This window comes from Cricetulus griseus, chromosome 6, assembly GCF_003668045.3.
Source record: "Cricetulus griseus strain 17A/GY chromosome 6, alternate assembly CriGri-PICRH-1.0, whole genome shotgun sequence".
NCBI lineage: Eukaryota > Metazoa > Chordata > Mammalia > Rodentia > Cricetidae > Cricetulus > Cricetulus griseus.
This window is the reverse complement of record NC_048599.1, coordinates 129,864,836-129,882,599: the sequence shown is the minus strand read 5'-3', so window position 1 is coordinate 129,882,599 and position 17,764 is coordinate 129,864,836. Positions and strand designations below refer to the sequence as shown.

The 17,764-nt window shown below is 38.1% G+C and overlaps 1 protein-coding gene across 1 annotated transcript in view; it reads left to right on the top strand.

Annotated features, from left to right (window-relative positions):
- The window catches only part of Arhgap15 (Rho GTPase activating protein 15), a 574,586-nt gene that overhangs the window by 333,766 nt on the left and 223,056 nt on the right, over positions 1–17,764 (top strand). The window contains exon 10 of the mRNA XM_035447073.1: positions 15,971–16,069. Within this exon, the coding sequence (XP_035302964.1) occupies positions 15,971–16,069 (99 nt within the window). The remainder of the gene's footprint in view (positions 1–15,970; positions 16,070–17,764) is intronic.

Sequence of the window (17,764 nt, the reverse complement as noted above, 5' to 3'; positions counted from 1 at the left end):
TAGGTTTTGCTTAATTCTGGAGTTACTATTTCTGTGCTTCCCCTACCCAGAAAGAATCTTTCAATTCTTAATCACTGAATGATGTTTTCATCTTTAGTCTCTATTAGTTGGATTTAAAAGATAAATTAAATCATTTAGAATCAGTTCACTTAATTACACTAAATTTTATGCATCAGACTCTTTTATCATATTTGCAAGTCAAACAAAAATAAAAATACTTTTTCATAGTAGTATCTGTCCCACAATAAAGGAGGCCTTCCTTAGTTAAAGAACACAATTCTTGATGATATTTTTAACTTTGGATGAGTTAGTCTAAGCTTTGTGATTGAGTAAGTGAATTCCATGGACAGTTTTCTATTGAAAATGTAGAAGAGTTTGTAAACAAATACTGGAGAACCTAGCAAAATTTGACATACTTGAATTTTATAAATAATTTTCTTTCTTCTGTTGACCCTCCCTATACTTCTAATGAGGTGATGCCAGGGAAGTAAAAAAACACAAAACATTGTCAATTCCCTCTGCTAGCAAACACTCTGCTGAACAAATTTGTGTCCATATTAGTCCTCTAAAACTCAACTAAGGTTTATTTCTTCCAGTTTCACCTGATCATGTCATTGTCTTTAGATTTAAATCACTTACTTTTATAAACTATATCCTCTTGCTGACTTTTATCTTGCATTCATTAATGAAATGATTATTTGACTAGAGGTACCAAACGTGTAAGTATAATAATGTAATCCATTCATATAAAAACAAGAGAAGGAGGCTGCATTTATCTTGTTGTGCTAGGCAAAGTCCCTTTTACCTCAAATACTATTTGTTCTCTTAATAAACTCTGATTCTCTTTTACACTTTCAACTGAAAGTCTCCAACACCATGAAACTATCCTAGTCTTCCTCCCTCCCATTAATTCCCACTTCTATTCCCAAAGCTAATATCATGTTCTAATATTCTCCTTTTTGACTATGGGCTATGAATTCAGACACCATCTTATTCATCTCTGTCCATCATGGGAAGTTATTGCCTGGAATGAGAGTAAGAAAGAATGAAGCTAGACATGGACTCCTGAGATTATAATCATTATTTGTTTACAGGTTCCTATTCCTTCATGATAAAACTTGGGTCAGTGAGCACCTCATTGGTGGCTCTTGTTCTTCTCCTCATCCTTGTTTCTTGGCTTTCTTTTCTCTATTCTTATTCTCCAACTATTGGACGCTGTTCAAACATTCTGAGGCTGAAATATTCCATCCTTATGACTTCTAATTCCATCTATAGGTTGATATTCTCCAAACTTAAAACGTCAGCCTCACACTCCAGACTTGCATATTCAAATGTCTATTTGACATCTTCTTGGGTGCTTGGTAGACATCTCAAATTTATCCGGAGCAACCCTTGATTCCCTGGCTCCCACGTGTTCTCTATTTCAGGAAATACCAGAGCCATGTGCCAGCTGGAGTCACCCTCCACTCTAACTTTGTCTCTTTCACTTCCATCAGCAAATCCTGCCTAAAAATATATTCTAAATTAAACCACTTTTAGTCACTTCCGTTATTACCATTCTTATCCAAGTACCATCTTTTCTCTTGGGAATATTTCACCAGCCCCTTGCTTGGCCTCTCTGCTTCTCTGCTTGACCCTCTTAAATTTAGTTGCTACACAGCAACTGTTTCAGAGGATCATTTAGAGATATAAATCATACCATGTCACACACCCCCATGCACAAAACCATATTTAAAGTTAAGTTTAGTGTCCTCCCATGACCTGTCTGTTTCTACCTGTTTGACCCCCAGGCTATCTTTTCAGTTTCAGCAGTACTGCACTGCTTCATGGTAACCCCATTCCAGGCACCTAACCTAATCCCATAGCCTTCTCTAGCAGCATTGTGTGTTTTCTGTTTCCCTGTGTTTTTGTTGCTCAATCCTCTCAAATGGCATTGATGCCTTCCCTAGCTATACCATCAACTCTGCCTTTGTTTATTTACTGTATTAATGGGCTTATGTTTTCCTTTCTCCACTTATGTGCATAAGCTGTGTAATGATGGAAACTTTTTACTATTCCAACCAAGAGGCATTGAAAAAAGATCATTAATGGATATGTTGAATGGATGAAAATGATATATTGTGTGAAAAAAAAAGTTTTCCATAACAGTATACCATTCCCTCTGCTCTTGTACTTTGAGGTATGTGTGTAGAGAGGAAACTATTTTGAGCAAGCAGAAGAAAGTATAAGACAAAGTTACTGTCTGAAACAAACACAGAATCCTATGCTCACTATCCCATTAGGCTGGAGGGTTGAAGATACAAATTTCCTCCTGGCTGCTGAACTCTCTCAAAAGGGTTCAATCACCACTCTGAGAAAAACAAGTTGGGATCTAATTCCATGGAACTTTAAATGATCTGGGACCTCATACAAGGGAACCCACCATGGATCAGAGGGAAGTAGACACTGCTGGAAACCTAAAAGGGGAAGAATACAAGCATAGAAAATGTAGGGAAGAACACTGCAGTTACATCTTGGTGGCAGCTAGCCTTCACTGAAACTCATCCTTAGTCTGCACTTGTCTAAGAATGCTACTGCCGCTACAACCAGCTGTCCATCCTCAAGTGTAATCTGGAAACTCTCGGCCTATACACCAATCTGGAGATCTCTGAATTTTGTAGTCAAATGTCCAGGTCAAGCTTCCCATAGTGAATGCTGTTGCTCTACCATACACTGTAGAATTGTTTGGTTTAGTGAAGTAAAAAGAACAAGAATAACAAGTGGCAGCAGTTTGCATGCATAACCTTTGGAAATGCCTGTTTATTTACAATCTAAAATGCTTAAAAGTTGAGGGCATCATTTTTTTCTTGCATTTGCCTATTATGTTAAAAAGTCATAAGGCAATACAAGATTTACTGTATGTTACAGGTTCAGCAGAAAATCAGCACAATGTTTTACATCTGTATACCAAAAATCAGTAGCTTATACTTTTAATCAAAGTCACAGAGAGTCACAAGAAGCTTAAGCACTTTCTGAAGCATTGAGGAGATACATGATAGTACAGCCATCTTGCAGTACTAGACAGATATCTGCATTCCATACAGACAGACTCCATTCAACCATTCACTCAAACCACCCACCTCTCCATGCAGTCTCAGTAAAGTTCATAAACAGTTTTGATTGCTGTGTTAGTGTTTCATGTTGTGTTTGGAGAGAAGAACATGTAACAGTTGTAAGAACTGACCTGAAAAACAGATTAAAAATGAACAATGGCTTCTTAAACATGAGTTTAAAAATGATGCCACCAATAGACAATCCAAAGTGCAATGGGTAAAGTCCACAAGGCCTTGACAGGACATGAAGAACTATAGGCAACTAAGGAACTCTGAGAGTGGGAAAATATTGTTCTCCAGAGAAGAGCACACAATTAGTTATATAGTACCAAATAGTCAGTCCTAAAAACATACATACAAGGAATATTATACAGACTTAATATCTTATATTTAGAAAAATATAGGTATATACAATACATCTATGCATGCAATTACAATTAATTTAAATGAAGTCCATGAATCTGAAAAATAGCAAGGTATATGGGAAGGTTTGGAGGGAGAAAAGGAAAGGAAATAATGCAGTAATTATACTATAATCTGAAAAATGAAGGAAATTAAAATAAAATGTCATTTCAGCTACTGCAATTACATGATAGTCATATTATTTGCACCTTCCATTATCCCCTGCATCTCCCTTATAACAGCATATTGAAAATCATCTGCCAGTATGTGGCATTTTGGTGGGAGAAAAATTCAGAGTGGATGTGACCTATGAAATCAAAGAGGGCTGCATGTTTTATTTCCTTGTACATATTTCATAGCATGATCTCAGTCACTGAGGCATCCTTTACTGAAACTAATGTAATTAACAATTTGAATTCTCTATACTCAGACTAGTGTTGGTGCTGGTATATAAACATAGTGTTTCTATAGCTTCGTGGTTCATGATCTCTTCAGCATTTTGATTTCAAAGCATCTCTAGTCTCTAGACTATATTCATTATGTCCTTTTCATCTCTACTACTCAGTTTTTTAGATAAACATCCATTTTGTTAATATAAACCACAGTGTTGTGTGCTTCTCAATTGCAGGCAGCTGATCACCTCTATAAATACATGTCATTTCCAGAGTCATTATCTGCTTTGCTTCTGAGTTGGGCGGTCTGACTTGCTTTACCACTTTCTGGCTCCCTCTCTATTTATCAGTGTGTCATCCTCTGTGCTGTGGTGGCTTGCCCTCCTGAAAACAGAAAATCATTTTGAAAGTGTGTGGAGACTGTCTTCTAGGTAAATAATAGTAACACTGTCACATTATTTGAACATTTAACTGCATGTATTGAGTAGTTCTCCTCATAGTTTTGATTCATTTGGAATCTAACTGACAAGGATCCCATTACTGGGTGATTTTTCCATAATTTGTCAAAAATAATACACAGCAGTAAGGAGAGAGAATGGAGCTAACTTGTAGTCTTGGAGACTTAACCTGGTTATGCTGATGAACTAACTAAACGGGTCAAAAGTTTGAGAGGTGAAAGATTAAAATGCACCATTCTCTAGTTAAACGCTAATTCATTATGTAAACAACATGATTTATAAGTGCAGTCATGTGGAAGGTCTATTTATTTTTCTCACCGAAAGATGATTTCAATGAAAAAAACATCAGAGAAAATGGATTTTCTCCAAACAATGTGTTGCCTGCCACCCTTGGTATAAATGCTGCAGCAGTGGGGTAGAGATAGAATGCTCACACTTGCCAAGGCCAGAGACGTTTGCAAAGGATTCCAAAAATATTGACACCTCAGGCAAGAGGCCTTTTCTAAATACAAAACAAAAGTTGTTAAGACAGGAAGAAAGATCAGCAGTGGGCCCACAGATGGGAATGTAGGTGGGGAGCTAGGAACTTGGGGTTCTGGGAAGGCTCCCATTTTTGAGTATCCATAAGGAGGAGGAAGGCAGAAATAATCCTTAATGGTGTGCCAGGCAACAACCATGGAGGTTAGGGGCAAAGCTGGTCATGTAAGCATGCCAAGGAAACAAAATTTATTTTCTTTCTCTCCTCCTTGTCTATACTATTTTAAGACAGAAAGTCAAAAGCTTTCCTGTAATAAAGAGGTCCGCCTTGTTATGTCAAACTCTGGATTGGATCATAATCTACAGATGAGAGGCAATTCTAAATCCATCCTTGGATGAGATAACATCATTTTAAATCAATCTCTAGGATATCCTTTCTTTGATAAGATTTCTCACTTTGGTAAGTTGTTTCACCAACCCTCTGAGATGAATATTCATTGTTTATGATGAAGGCTAATGTCCTGTCAAAGATTTTCCAGTTGTAATTCATTGAAACTTTTATGACCTACATATGTAAGAATGAAATTGTTCTGATTACTTAACTGACTAGTTCAGGAATAATGGATTGTGTGGGATGTGACTGAACCCAGGAGCACAAAATGTAGAGTTTCAGACTTCTCATTCAGGGCTGTTCTTCACTTTGCCCTAATTCTCCTGTGTGTCTTTCCAGAAAGAATTGATTTATACAATATACTTCCTGACCAGTACCCTCTGGAAGAATGGCTCCTGACCTATTTTGTCTCTCTTGGCACTTCATATTGTAAATGTACCTTCTCACTTGCAGTTTCTTGGGAAGTGTGGTGTCTATGCTGTAGACACATTTACAATGGTAACACACAGAAAACATCTTGAAAGAATGCCATCAAGAAGGATAGGAGGAAACCTTTGTAATTTACGACTTGGAAAGCCTGAGTGTCATAGAACGTACATAGATGTGGGGACTGGATTTTTCAAAGAGCTTAATTGCATCTATTCCATTCATCAATTTCTTCGAAGTAGAGTTGCTTCATTCACCCATTCATCCCATTTGGCCATTCAGAAGAGGTACTGTACTCCTCAATGTATACATCTAGGTAGCCTCACAGTTCAATTCTGTACAAACAATACTGTCCTCTTTCTCTCTGCATCTCGATTTTCAATTTCTTGAAGGAGGCCCTAGTTTTTTCCATAAGATAGCCTTGGACCTTGTTGGATTAGGTGAGAACTGCAATTCTGAACTCCAGAGCCACATAATCTTGAGTGAAGACAGTGAATCTTAAGGATAGAAGTAATATGAAAATTATTACTTTTTTAGTAACTATGGAACTCAAACACTTCAGTGAAATTTAAAATATTTAGATTTTGGGATGTTGTTTTGTTTTACTTACTAGGGCATTATTGGCAATGGAGGAAGTATAGATATTCTATGGGATACCCATTTTCCTGGATTTCCAATTAAGTAGCAATATACTTCTTCCACTCCTGAAAGACCGACTGCCCAAGATAGTCAGTAGTGCATCTCCTCACCCACTCAGCACTCAAAAATACCCTGTGATGGGGAATGTTCTTCTGTGTATTTGTTTATCTTATTGGTTGATGAATAAAACACTGCTGGCCAATAGGAGAGCAAGAGAGGTGGGGCACAGAGGATATGAGGAGGATTCTGGGAAGTGTAGACAGAGAGGAATTGTCATCCCAGGAAGTGAAGTATCTGGAAAGAAACTGCCAATAGCTACCCATAGAGGTCTGGAGGTCTGTATAGACAGGTAGGAAGTGACGTAGATGGGCAGAATCAGAATATAAGCAGGGACAAACAGGAAATTGCTCTCTTCGTCTCTCTTCACTGCTGAGATGCTGAACAGTGGAGATGTAGGATGCCAGAGGAATAAGAGGTCCCTGAACCTTTTTCTGGTAAGATAAGGCCACAAGGAAATACACAGATTAGTAACTATGAGTTAATAATTAAGTCAGAGCTAGCCTGTAAGAAACTATAGCCAATGGCCAACAGCTTCATGATTAGTATGCATGATCATTTGGGTTTGAAGTGGTGCAGGGCCTAGGGGGGCAAGAAAACCTCATGCTACAACCCTGTAGTTGATTTCTCTCCTATCTACCCCAAGCCATACATCAAGTCCTATATCCTTGTCTAGCAAATCTATTCCTCATTTTATTTGCAAAACTTGACCACAGCCATTTGATTGTCAGTGTTATTACTCTCCTAAGACCACACTCTTTCTAACCAAAACCCAAATATAGCTTCTCATGTTTGTCTCCATCACCCTTCTGCTGCATCTGAAACCTTGTCTCTTTCAAGTTCCTATCTCTGTTCTCCAACCTCTCAGGCCCTATCCACTAAAAAAAAAATGGAATTCCAGAGGTTGTGTTTGCCTTATGAACTTTGTTACATCCTGTGTCTGTTTCTCATACCCACTGGGTCATCAGTCTTTTCACTTCTGGTTCATTTTCATCTTTTGAAACTCAGAGCCCAATTCATTGTGACCATGAACAGCTATTCTGTGTCTTTGATTCCTTTTTCATTTCTATAAATTTAGTACAGTAATAGTGTCTGCCATCAATACAATGAAGATTAATCAATGGATTAAATATGTAGAATACACAAATGGACCCCAAGTTGTAATAGTTCACCATACATTTTCAGCTTTACAGTAGGGAAAAGCAATTTATAGTTAGTGGAAACTACTCAAAACATGGGCTGTGATATATTTCTGGTCTGGATAGTTCAAGACTCTCTTGCAGTGCTGACTGAGCAACAAACTCAAGTCATGGTGCACAGTCAGCACACAAGCACAGAAGCAAATGGCACTCGTACTCTTTAATATAAGAACAAATTCACTTTTTTGCAGTTTTTTTATTTGAATTAGAAACAAGATTGTTTTACATGAAAATCCCAGTTCCCTCCCCCCCCACCTCCCTCAACTAAAACCCTACCTATCACATATCTTTTCTGCTCCCCCTGGATGGTGAGGCCTTCCATAGGGTGTCATCAAAGTCTACCATATCCTTTGGGATAGGACCTAGGCCCACTCCATTGTGTCTTGGCTCAGGGAGTATCCCTCTATGTGGAATGGGCTCCCAGAGTCCACACCTATGCTAGGGATAAATACTGATCTACTACAGGAGGTCTGTAGATTTCCAAGGTTTCCTCACTGAAACCCATGTTCTTGAGGTCTTGATCACTCCCATTCTGATATCCCAGCTATCAGTCTAGGGAGCAAGAGTTCGCCGATGTTCATGTCAGCTGTTTCTGTGGGTTTCACCAACCTGGTCTGGACCACTTTGCTCTTCACATGTCCTTCTCTGCAACTGGATTTCAGTTCAGTTCAGTTATTACTTGTGGGTGTCTGTTTCTACTTTCCCCAGCTGCTGGATGAGGGCTATCAGTTGGCATATAAGACAGTCATCAAACTCATTATCAGGGGAGGGCATTTAAGGTAGCCTCTCCTCTCTTGCTTAGATTGTTAGCTGGTGTCATCTTTGTAGATCTCCAGACATTTCCCTAGTGCCTGATTTCTCTGTAAACCTAAAATGTCTCCCTCTATTATGGTATCTCCATTCTTGTTATCTTCTATTCTTTCCCTGACTCAAACTTTCTGCTCCCTCATGTCTTCTGCATCCCTCCTCTTCTCCCCTTCTCATTCTCCTAGCTCCCTCCCCACTCTTCCCATGCTCCCAATTTTCTCAGGAGATCTTGACCCTTTCCCCTTCTCTAGGGGACCATGTATGTCTCTCTCAGGGCCCTCCTTGTTTATTAGCTTCTCTGGAAATGTGGATTGTAAGCTGGTAATCCTTTACTCTATGTCTAAAATCCACATATGAGTAAGTGCATACCATGTTTGTCTTTTTGTGATTGGTCAGAAATGGTTTCTTCTAGTTTCATCCATTTTCCTACAAATTTCAAGATTCCATTGTTTTTTTTCTGCTGAGTAGTACTCCATTGTGTAAATGTACCACATTTTCTCTATCCATTCTTGGTTGAGGGGCATCTAGGCTGCTTCCAGTTTCTGGCTATTACAAATAGTGCTGCTATGAACATCATTGAACAGATGTCCTTGTTGTATGAGTGTGCTTCTTTTGGATATATGCCTAAGAGTGGAATTGCTGGATCTTGTGGTAGACTGATTCCCATTTTCTTGAGGAGTCACCATACTGATTTCCAAAGTGGCTATACAAGTTGGCACCCCCACCAGCAGTAGAGAAGTATTCTTCTTTCTCCACATCCTCTCCAGCATAAACTGTCATTGGTGTTTTTTATTTTAGCCATTCTGACAGGAGTAAGATGGTATCTCAGAGTTGTTTTGATTTTTATTTCCCTGATGGCTAAGGATGTTCAACACTTACTTATGTGTCTTTCAACCATTTTAGATTTCTCTATTGAGAATTGTCTAGTTAGTACCCCACTTTTTAACTGGATTGTTTGGTGTTTTGGAGACCAGCTTCTTGAGTTCTTTGTATATTTTGGAGATCAGCCCTCTGTCAGATGTGGGGTTGGTGAATATCTTTTCCCAGTCTGTGGGCAGCCGTTTCGTCTTGCTGACTATGACCTTTGCCTTACAGAAGCTTCTCAGTTTCAGGAGGTCCCATTTATCAATTGTTGATCTCAGTGTCTGTGCTACTGGTATATAATGTTCAGTAAGCGGTCTCCTGTTAATTCAAGGGTATTTCCCAATTTGTCTTCTAATAAGTTCAGAGTGGCTGGATTTATGTTGAGCTCTTTGATCCATTTGAAGTTTTGTGCATGGTTATAGACTTGGATCTATCTGTAGTCTTCTACATGCCAGCATCCAGTTATGCCAGCACCATTTATTGATGGTGTTCTCTTTATTCCATCATATAAATTTAGATTGTTTGTCAAAAATCAGGTGTTCGTAGATGTGTGGGTTAATATCAGGGTTTTCAACTCTATTCCATTAGTCTTCCTCTCTATTTTTGTGCCAAAACCAAACTGTTTTCAGGACTATAGCTCTATAATAGAGCTTGAAGTCAGGAATCGTAATGCCGCCAGAAGTTCCTTTATTGTACAGGGTTGTTTCGGCTATCCTGGGTCTTTTGTTTCTCCATATAAAGTTGACAATTGTTCTTTCAAGGTCTGTGAAGAATTGTGTTGGGATTTTGATGGCAATTGCATTGAATCTGTACATTGCTTTTGGCAAGATTGCCATTTTTACTATGTTGGAACTCATATTCTTTAATATAAGATATTTTCTTTTTTTAATTTTTAACAGATTTTTTTTTTTAAATTTCATACATGAGCACTGCTATGAGCACTCCCATTCTTTCCTCTTCCTTCCCAGCACTCCCAAGTTCATGATCTCTTTTAAGTCGTGGTTTGAATGAGGATGCCTCTCATTCACTCATATATTTGAACACTTGATCCATGGGTGGTAGCATTTTGGGGGGAACTTTAGGAAGACAGAGCCTTGTTGGTCTAAGTGTGTCACAGGACATGGCCTTGAGAGTTTAGAGATTCTTTTCATTTCTAGTTGCTGTCTCTGATTTATTCTTGAGACTTGTGATGTGAGCTCTCAGCTTCCTGCTCCCAGTCACTATGCCTGTCTGTCTTCCTGCTTGCCTGTGATTCGTTGCCAAACTGTCCATGCTGTCATGGACTTGAACCTTCTGAAACTTAAGCCCAAATAAAATTTTTCTTCTGTCAATTGTTTTGTTCATAGCAACTATATACATATATTTTTAGTAAATACACATATAAATAGACACATATATTTAATTGAGTATGTTTAGTTTGTTCATGTGTATAAGTGACAAGGGCTCACTACTTGGAATGGAAAGTCTAAGATAAAATATTTTCAACTTAGAATATATTTGTCAGACTGTCATGCAACATCTCTATGAATCAGACCAGGATTAGTGTAAATAACAGTGAGTGTTCCCTGGAACTGAACAAATTATGTTTTGTTTGTAACTACTATGAGTCCTATAGCAAGTATACATTAAGCTATAGACTGTCCCAGCTTGGTTTCTATCTGGCATGTAGTAGAGAATGAGTGAATGAATGAATGAGTAAATAAATGAAACTTTGCATTCTCACACTACTCAGCATATGCTAGGTGTTCACTGATATTTACTGGATTAAGCTGGGTAGAATTGAAAACACAGAATTAGAAATGTCATAATGTTTTGCAAGGTATAAACAACTTAATTTGGGACCTCTCCATACCCTGAATTTAACTGAGCATACACTTCCTTATTTGTAGAATATTTTTATGGTTTTGTTGTTATCATTTTCTCTTCATTTTTTTCATGTTCTGCCTCTTCTTTTCCTTTTCATCTGACAGCACAGGTTAAACCACGTCACCATAAACCTGAACCCCAGCTGAAGTTGAATCAGTGAGATATTGCTAAATCATAAAACTTTGCAGCATATAATATAACTGTTCTACAATAGGGGTGTGGTATGTGTGACCTAGAACAGGCCTGGCTTGGCAGGATTGCTTTAATATACTGTCTGCCTAGACTTTTATACTTAGCTTCAGCCTGGCCATACAAGTCAGCCCAGGCTGACAGCATACATGTCAGCCAGGGCTGACAAGATAGTAATTAGACAGGCAAGGTTTCTGTGAACAACAACACAGAAGTGACTAGGTGAACAGAAGGCTGCAGTGTTCTCTAAGGTTTTTGTCTGGAACTGAACTGACACACTCTGTTCACATCCTACCATGCCAAGCAACTACAGGTCAAGCCCAGTATCAAAGGACATGAAGAGAAATAAATGCTGTTTATGCTAATGAGTAGAACCTTGTGGCTACATGGTAAGGGATATAAATCCCCACTCTAACTCCAAAAACATGAAAACTGTGAGCAAGAAGAAATTTACACCTTTTTCCTAACTTGGTATTCACAACATCGTTCCTAGACTCTGCGTTGCCTGTTTAGCAAAGACCCTGATGTCTAATCAACCACCCTTCTCTGGGCCTCTATGACCTTTGCCACAAAACAGACTTCTGCAAGCAGAACTATGGTTTTAATAAACACTTAACTCAACAATCCCAGCAACCTGCTAATGTTACTCCAAATTGGCTAGGAAAATTCTGGCTAAAGTAATAGAAGATCTGTCTAAAACAGTGGCATGTAAGAAATCTAGACAAGTGTTTCACAGTTGGTATATAACATGTTCCATTGCTTTCTTTTTAAAGAAAGTTAACCTTTGTTCTCAAGCTTGTCTCCTAGTGGCAGGAATGCTTCAGTGAAAAAGGTGATATTCTAAGTGGAAACAAGGAAAAGAAATTGTCTCCTTTTCTACAGTCTTTTCATGGGGAAGAAAGCAAAATATCTAGGCATACCCCAAGTCACTGTTCTGTTTCTTGTCCAGACCATGCCATCATCCAGAGATGCAGGGATGTAGACTTCAATAGAGATCATTCTTATATTCTATTACAGTTTTATTGATGGATTTTGTGTGTACATGGATATGTATATGTATAGGTGTGTAGGTGTCTGCATGCCACTTTTGTTGTGAGGAGGTAAGAGGACAATTTTCAGGAGCTGTTTCCTTCTTCCACCCTGTGTATTAGAGGGATTTTATTTAAGTTGGTTGCCAGCAAGTGTCATTACCCCTTGAGCCATTTGGCCAGCTGAGTGAATTCTAAGAATAGGAAAGGAACTTGAAAAGGAAAGACTTATTTATAGGGGATGATTATTATTTGTCAAATAATTGAGCCTAGTTAACAAAAAATAAGATACTTCATAATACAAACTTCATCTTCTTTTTAAGCTTAATTCATCAAGATTTCAATAACCCATGAAGTTTTTCCTGAATGAAGTACTCCGTGTCATACTGTCTTTCTCCCAAGTGTTGGCACTTTGTGTCCTCCATCTCCCCAAATGCCCTCATGTTCCTTTCTTGGCTTTCTACTAAAGTCTTACTTATACCTGAGGATTTGCCTCTTCTCCAGGAAGTTGTTAATCGGTAAGGTTAGTCTTCCCATTCTCTCTATACTCCCACAATGCACCTTTACTACCCCCTACACAGCATATTTCATGATCACATGTTATCCTTAACATGTGTGCAGAACAGAACACATCTAAAGGATGAGGATGGTGTGGCATCTTAATAATTATGTGAGAGATTCTAAGGATATTATACTACAGAATAGGCACCTTTGATTGCCTTTCCCAGATAACTGAGTGGGTTAAAGAGAAAATATCCTAACATCTCCATCTTTCTTTTATATCTACATGAAAAAGAAAACAAAACAAAGCTCTACTGGAAATTCAACACTCACTACATGAGTGCATCTACTTTCCTTGAATGATTTCTGTTCAAAGTAATTCTGTCTCTGTCTCTCCATCTCTCCCCTTTCTAGAAGGCACTGAAAGACATAGCTCTCTATATATGGAAGGGCAGAATTCTCCTACTCAAAATCTTTTATAATACCTGCTATATCAACCCTACAATGATAGAAAAATCCCAGTATTATTAACAACTTAAAACGCCTCCTTTGTTGCTGTTCAGATAGAAGAATCAATCAACATTTGTGCAATGGACTTAAATAATGAAGCCTACTAACAGGTTTACATGTTGTAGTAATTCCCCTGACTATGACCTCTAGCCAACTTAAAATGTTTGATCTGAAGTCTTAGGCAATTTATCTTAGGTAATATTTATGTCACTCTTTATTATAGGGATGTTCACCGTTTGGAACAAATCTCTGCTACTTCATCAAGTGTTCAAAGCAGATACAATTGTTTGCCATTTCTTTATACTATCTGGTTTTGGGTTTATCTTCTTCCTGTCTCTTGTATAAACACACGTATTTCCACATCAGGATGTGTTATTAGTAGTGCATTAGCCTTACTTGATTCCCTCCATGTTGCTGTTACCAGCACACACCAATACATTTTCCTAAGTAATAGATGAAAATCCAACTTCCTTGATATCTCAGTTTTTTCATCATTAAAATACTTTGGCACTTAGCATTCTATTATGCACTATTACATATTTTCTCCACATTTCTGTATATTTATGTTTTCTATAATATCTCCACTGACTGACAATTGAAAACATGTTTCGTGAACTTCTATAATGTGCCATATATTGTCTTGGTTTTGGAGATCCATAGTAAATGTATGACCCTGACTTTTCTGGAATTGAATTGTAAGCAAGTTAAACAAACTATACAGACAACACAGGTCTAACATCTTAAGTGGAGATAAGCCCTATCCCCAAATAAAGAAGACATACTCATATAGAAAATGGAGTTGAGTGGCCACAATCTTTGAGAGGTGGCTGGAAAAGACTACAGTAAGAAGATAACGTTTGATCAAAGACTGGTACAACAGAGTTCCCCCCAGAGGGGATAATGAGAACACAACCCCAGGGACAAAGTATTTGTAAGGGATTAGAAACAGACATTCAGACAACAAGGCTAGTTTCCATGGAGATAGAGAGTCCTGAAAGGAAAGCAGTTAGTGGAGGACAAATCAGGTACAGCATGAGAAGTTACAAGAGGGACCAGGCCTCATTCTGATCAAAATGAGACCACCCTTGGACTCACCATGTATGAGTTGGGTTGCTAGTACTAAATATCATTGCCATCAAAACAAGTTCTTGAAGTGAGTAATGCGATGGTTATACAATACTGGGAATGGAATGAATGCCCCTGAAGTCTGTGTACACTTAGTATTAAAGGCTACATTTTACACAGTGCATATCTTTAAATTATATTTAAAGACACTCTATAAGTGCCTACTGTGGTACTAAGCACTGGCAAGTACAATATATAACAGATGATTCAGACACTCAGGTTCTGCTAGTGGAGAGAATACTCTGTATTGCTCACTTTTCTTGCCATGGAACACAATACCTGAGAAAGTCAATTATGGAAGGAAAATGTTCCTTTGACTTATGGGTCCAGTGCAGAGTCAAAAGGAACCAATGCTTTGGGCTGACAATGCATTGTGGCAAGAGGAATGTGTGGCATAGCTGAGAGTCTCATCACAGAGCCAACTGCTCACTGAATGGTGATAAGGAAGAAAGATTGAAACAGGGAGGAGCCAGAGAAGAGATCTACCTTCCAAGGTCATGTCCCCATGACCTACTTCCTCCAACCAGGCTCCAGTATCTAGTTGCCACAACCTGCCAATGACTCCATCCATTTATGAATCTGTTAATGAACTCACCCTTTGATTGCATCAGATCCTTCCTGATCCAATTACTTCTCAATAGCATCCCTAGATGGGGAATGTCTCTTTTAATGAATGAACCTCCATAAGAAAGTTTAAGTGCAAGCCACAATTCAATTAATTGCAAATGCAGAAATGCTGTTAGAGGAAGCTTCTGTCTTATTCTAAAGGAGAGGAAAGACTGGGGTCCCACACCCCATTTTCAGCAGCTCAGTTCAGAGAGATGCCCACTGAAACAAAGGGATATTAACAAAATGAGTCTGAGAAATATTATCTCTTCCAACCTCTTACAGAAACTCACATATGCCATGGCTCTAGCAAATAAAAACTCTTTAAATCTCTTAAATACATGTCTTAAACTCTGTTTAACTTGGTTTAATTTGATGCTGCTGAGCCATTTTGACCACCAGCCCAGTAGCCTACAGTGTCTGCTGAACAATTGAACTGCTATCCAGGGAGTCTATTTCAATGGAAAAAGCCAAGCTGACATAGAGAAGCTCTGAACTGAGACTTGTCACAAAGGTGATGCTTATATCTGACAAGACGGTGAGCATTCAAGACAGGAGAAACACTAAGAGATATACTTTACAGTACTTCCCTGTCTTATCAAAACACCTCTGAAGAATGAATGCCTTAAATATACTGACCAATCTGTATTCTTGATAAGTGCTGATAAACCTCTAAAACATGTAGGATTCCAAACACACATAGACACTCCTTACCAGTGCCTAATCAATGACCATGTTAGTTTTCTTGCCCTGAGATCAGGATTCTATTCCATAAAGGAACACACAGTTTTTATTCATCTGTCATTAGACACTTTGAAATCAAAGCAAAAATCAATTCCTATGCAAGATGAAGATCTCAGTATTGGCTATGGAAGCAGAATCAAATTAAAGAACAACGCAGGCTTGGATTTTAATGAAACTCATCTTTGTTTCATTTGCAGATCAAACTTTTGGCTCTCATCTGCACACAGTGTGTGAACGAGAACATTCCACAGTTCCATGGTTTGTAAAGCAATGCATTGAAGCTGTTGAAAAAAGAGGTGGGTAACTAAATATGCAGCATTGCTGAGTCCTCTACACAGCTAGGGCTCAAGTTCAGAGTGCCACCTGATTTCTCTGGGAAGCCATGCAATTAAAGCTTGATGTTTGTTAATCGGTTAAGAGGATCAAGTTTCTTATTAACTTCAGTTTGTTTTTACAATAGGGACATTAGCAATTCTCACTAATGTTCTTTTTTTTTAATATTTTGTCTGTCTGACATACTGTTGAATCAATTGCAAACTTCTTGTTTCCAAGCCAGTGATAAAACATTCATAAAAATATCAGCACTCGCAGTGTTAGAACCCTCTAACATTCATGCTGGTAGATGTGCCAGAACAATTTTGGTAAGGCCCCAGCACTACCTAAGTGAAGTAAACAGCATTTCTACTCACAGATAGTGATACGGCATCTTCCACATGGTTCTGTTCAGTACAGATTACGGCTAACTGGGCTTCCTGGAACAATTAGCAGATACACCTCCAGCGTTAAGATGACCTTTGACTCTTCTGTTTCAACATTCTGTTTTTCATCCGAAATTATTTCATCTCACTGAAGAGAACAAAACAAAGCCCAGTTGACTCATCATTTCTATGCTAGTTTATCTGTGGTGTGTTTTTCCTTCGAACTATGACTTCATTCATTCAAGGTCATTTTTCCTGGAAGACACACACTGTAAATGCAGAATCTTTTTAAAAAATGTATTAAATAAAAAATGTGAAGCTTCATAACCATCTGTTACAAGTTTACAACATATTTCCAGGATCTAGGGGAATATATATCATGTGAAACATAGAGGTGTTCGCAGAGAAAAGCAATGGGTGACCCTATTTTCATTTCCAACACCTATTCTCCTGAAACAATACAATCAAAGGGGAAAAGATCTTCAAATCCTCTACTCAGAAAAGGCCATTTTAATTCTCTCAGTGTTACCTGGCTTTATTATAGAAGCATAATAAAAACTGCATGCAATTTCTAACTCCTAGAAATTCATACTTTAATTATACTGGAAGGACAGCCTTGGGATCCCATTATTCCCATATCAGTAGGGAATGAAAGAATAACAAGAGGGAAGAGCTGCATAGGGACACAGATAAAGATAGTGACTGTGGGAAAAAGCACGTTGACACTTCAGGGAGAGGAGTTGCAGGGACAGAAAACAGGAAACAGTTACTGTGGAATAAGCATCAAGAGAAGTGTCTGTGAGGAATGAAGCTGATTGGAATTTAGAGAGAAATGTGTTTTTAGTGCATGTTGCAATTTCACTTAATTTATAGGTACCTAGCTTAGGAATAAATATTATTTAAAAATACTTCAAGCCAAAATGGATCACTGAGAACATTGTTATTATTTCCAGTAGTTAAATTATCAGCGTTTTCAAGAAATCTTCATTCATGTTTAAATGCTGAGTGCCAATGGCATGAACATTATTGTATTATATCACAAATCCAAATAGGCCATTGGGGGAGCCATACATAGTAAGATGTATGCGCATGGAAAGAATAGCTTATATCACCCTATTTGTGAGTCTACCTAAGGCAAAATGAAAATCCCTGCTTGATGTAGCCTTGCAGTATACAGATACCATAATATCATATAATAGAAAATGTCTATAAAGAGGAATTGTATCTATGCATGGCATTTTCATGGTGATTTTTAATAAAGTAAGATGATGTTTCTGTTGACAGGAGCAATCA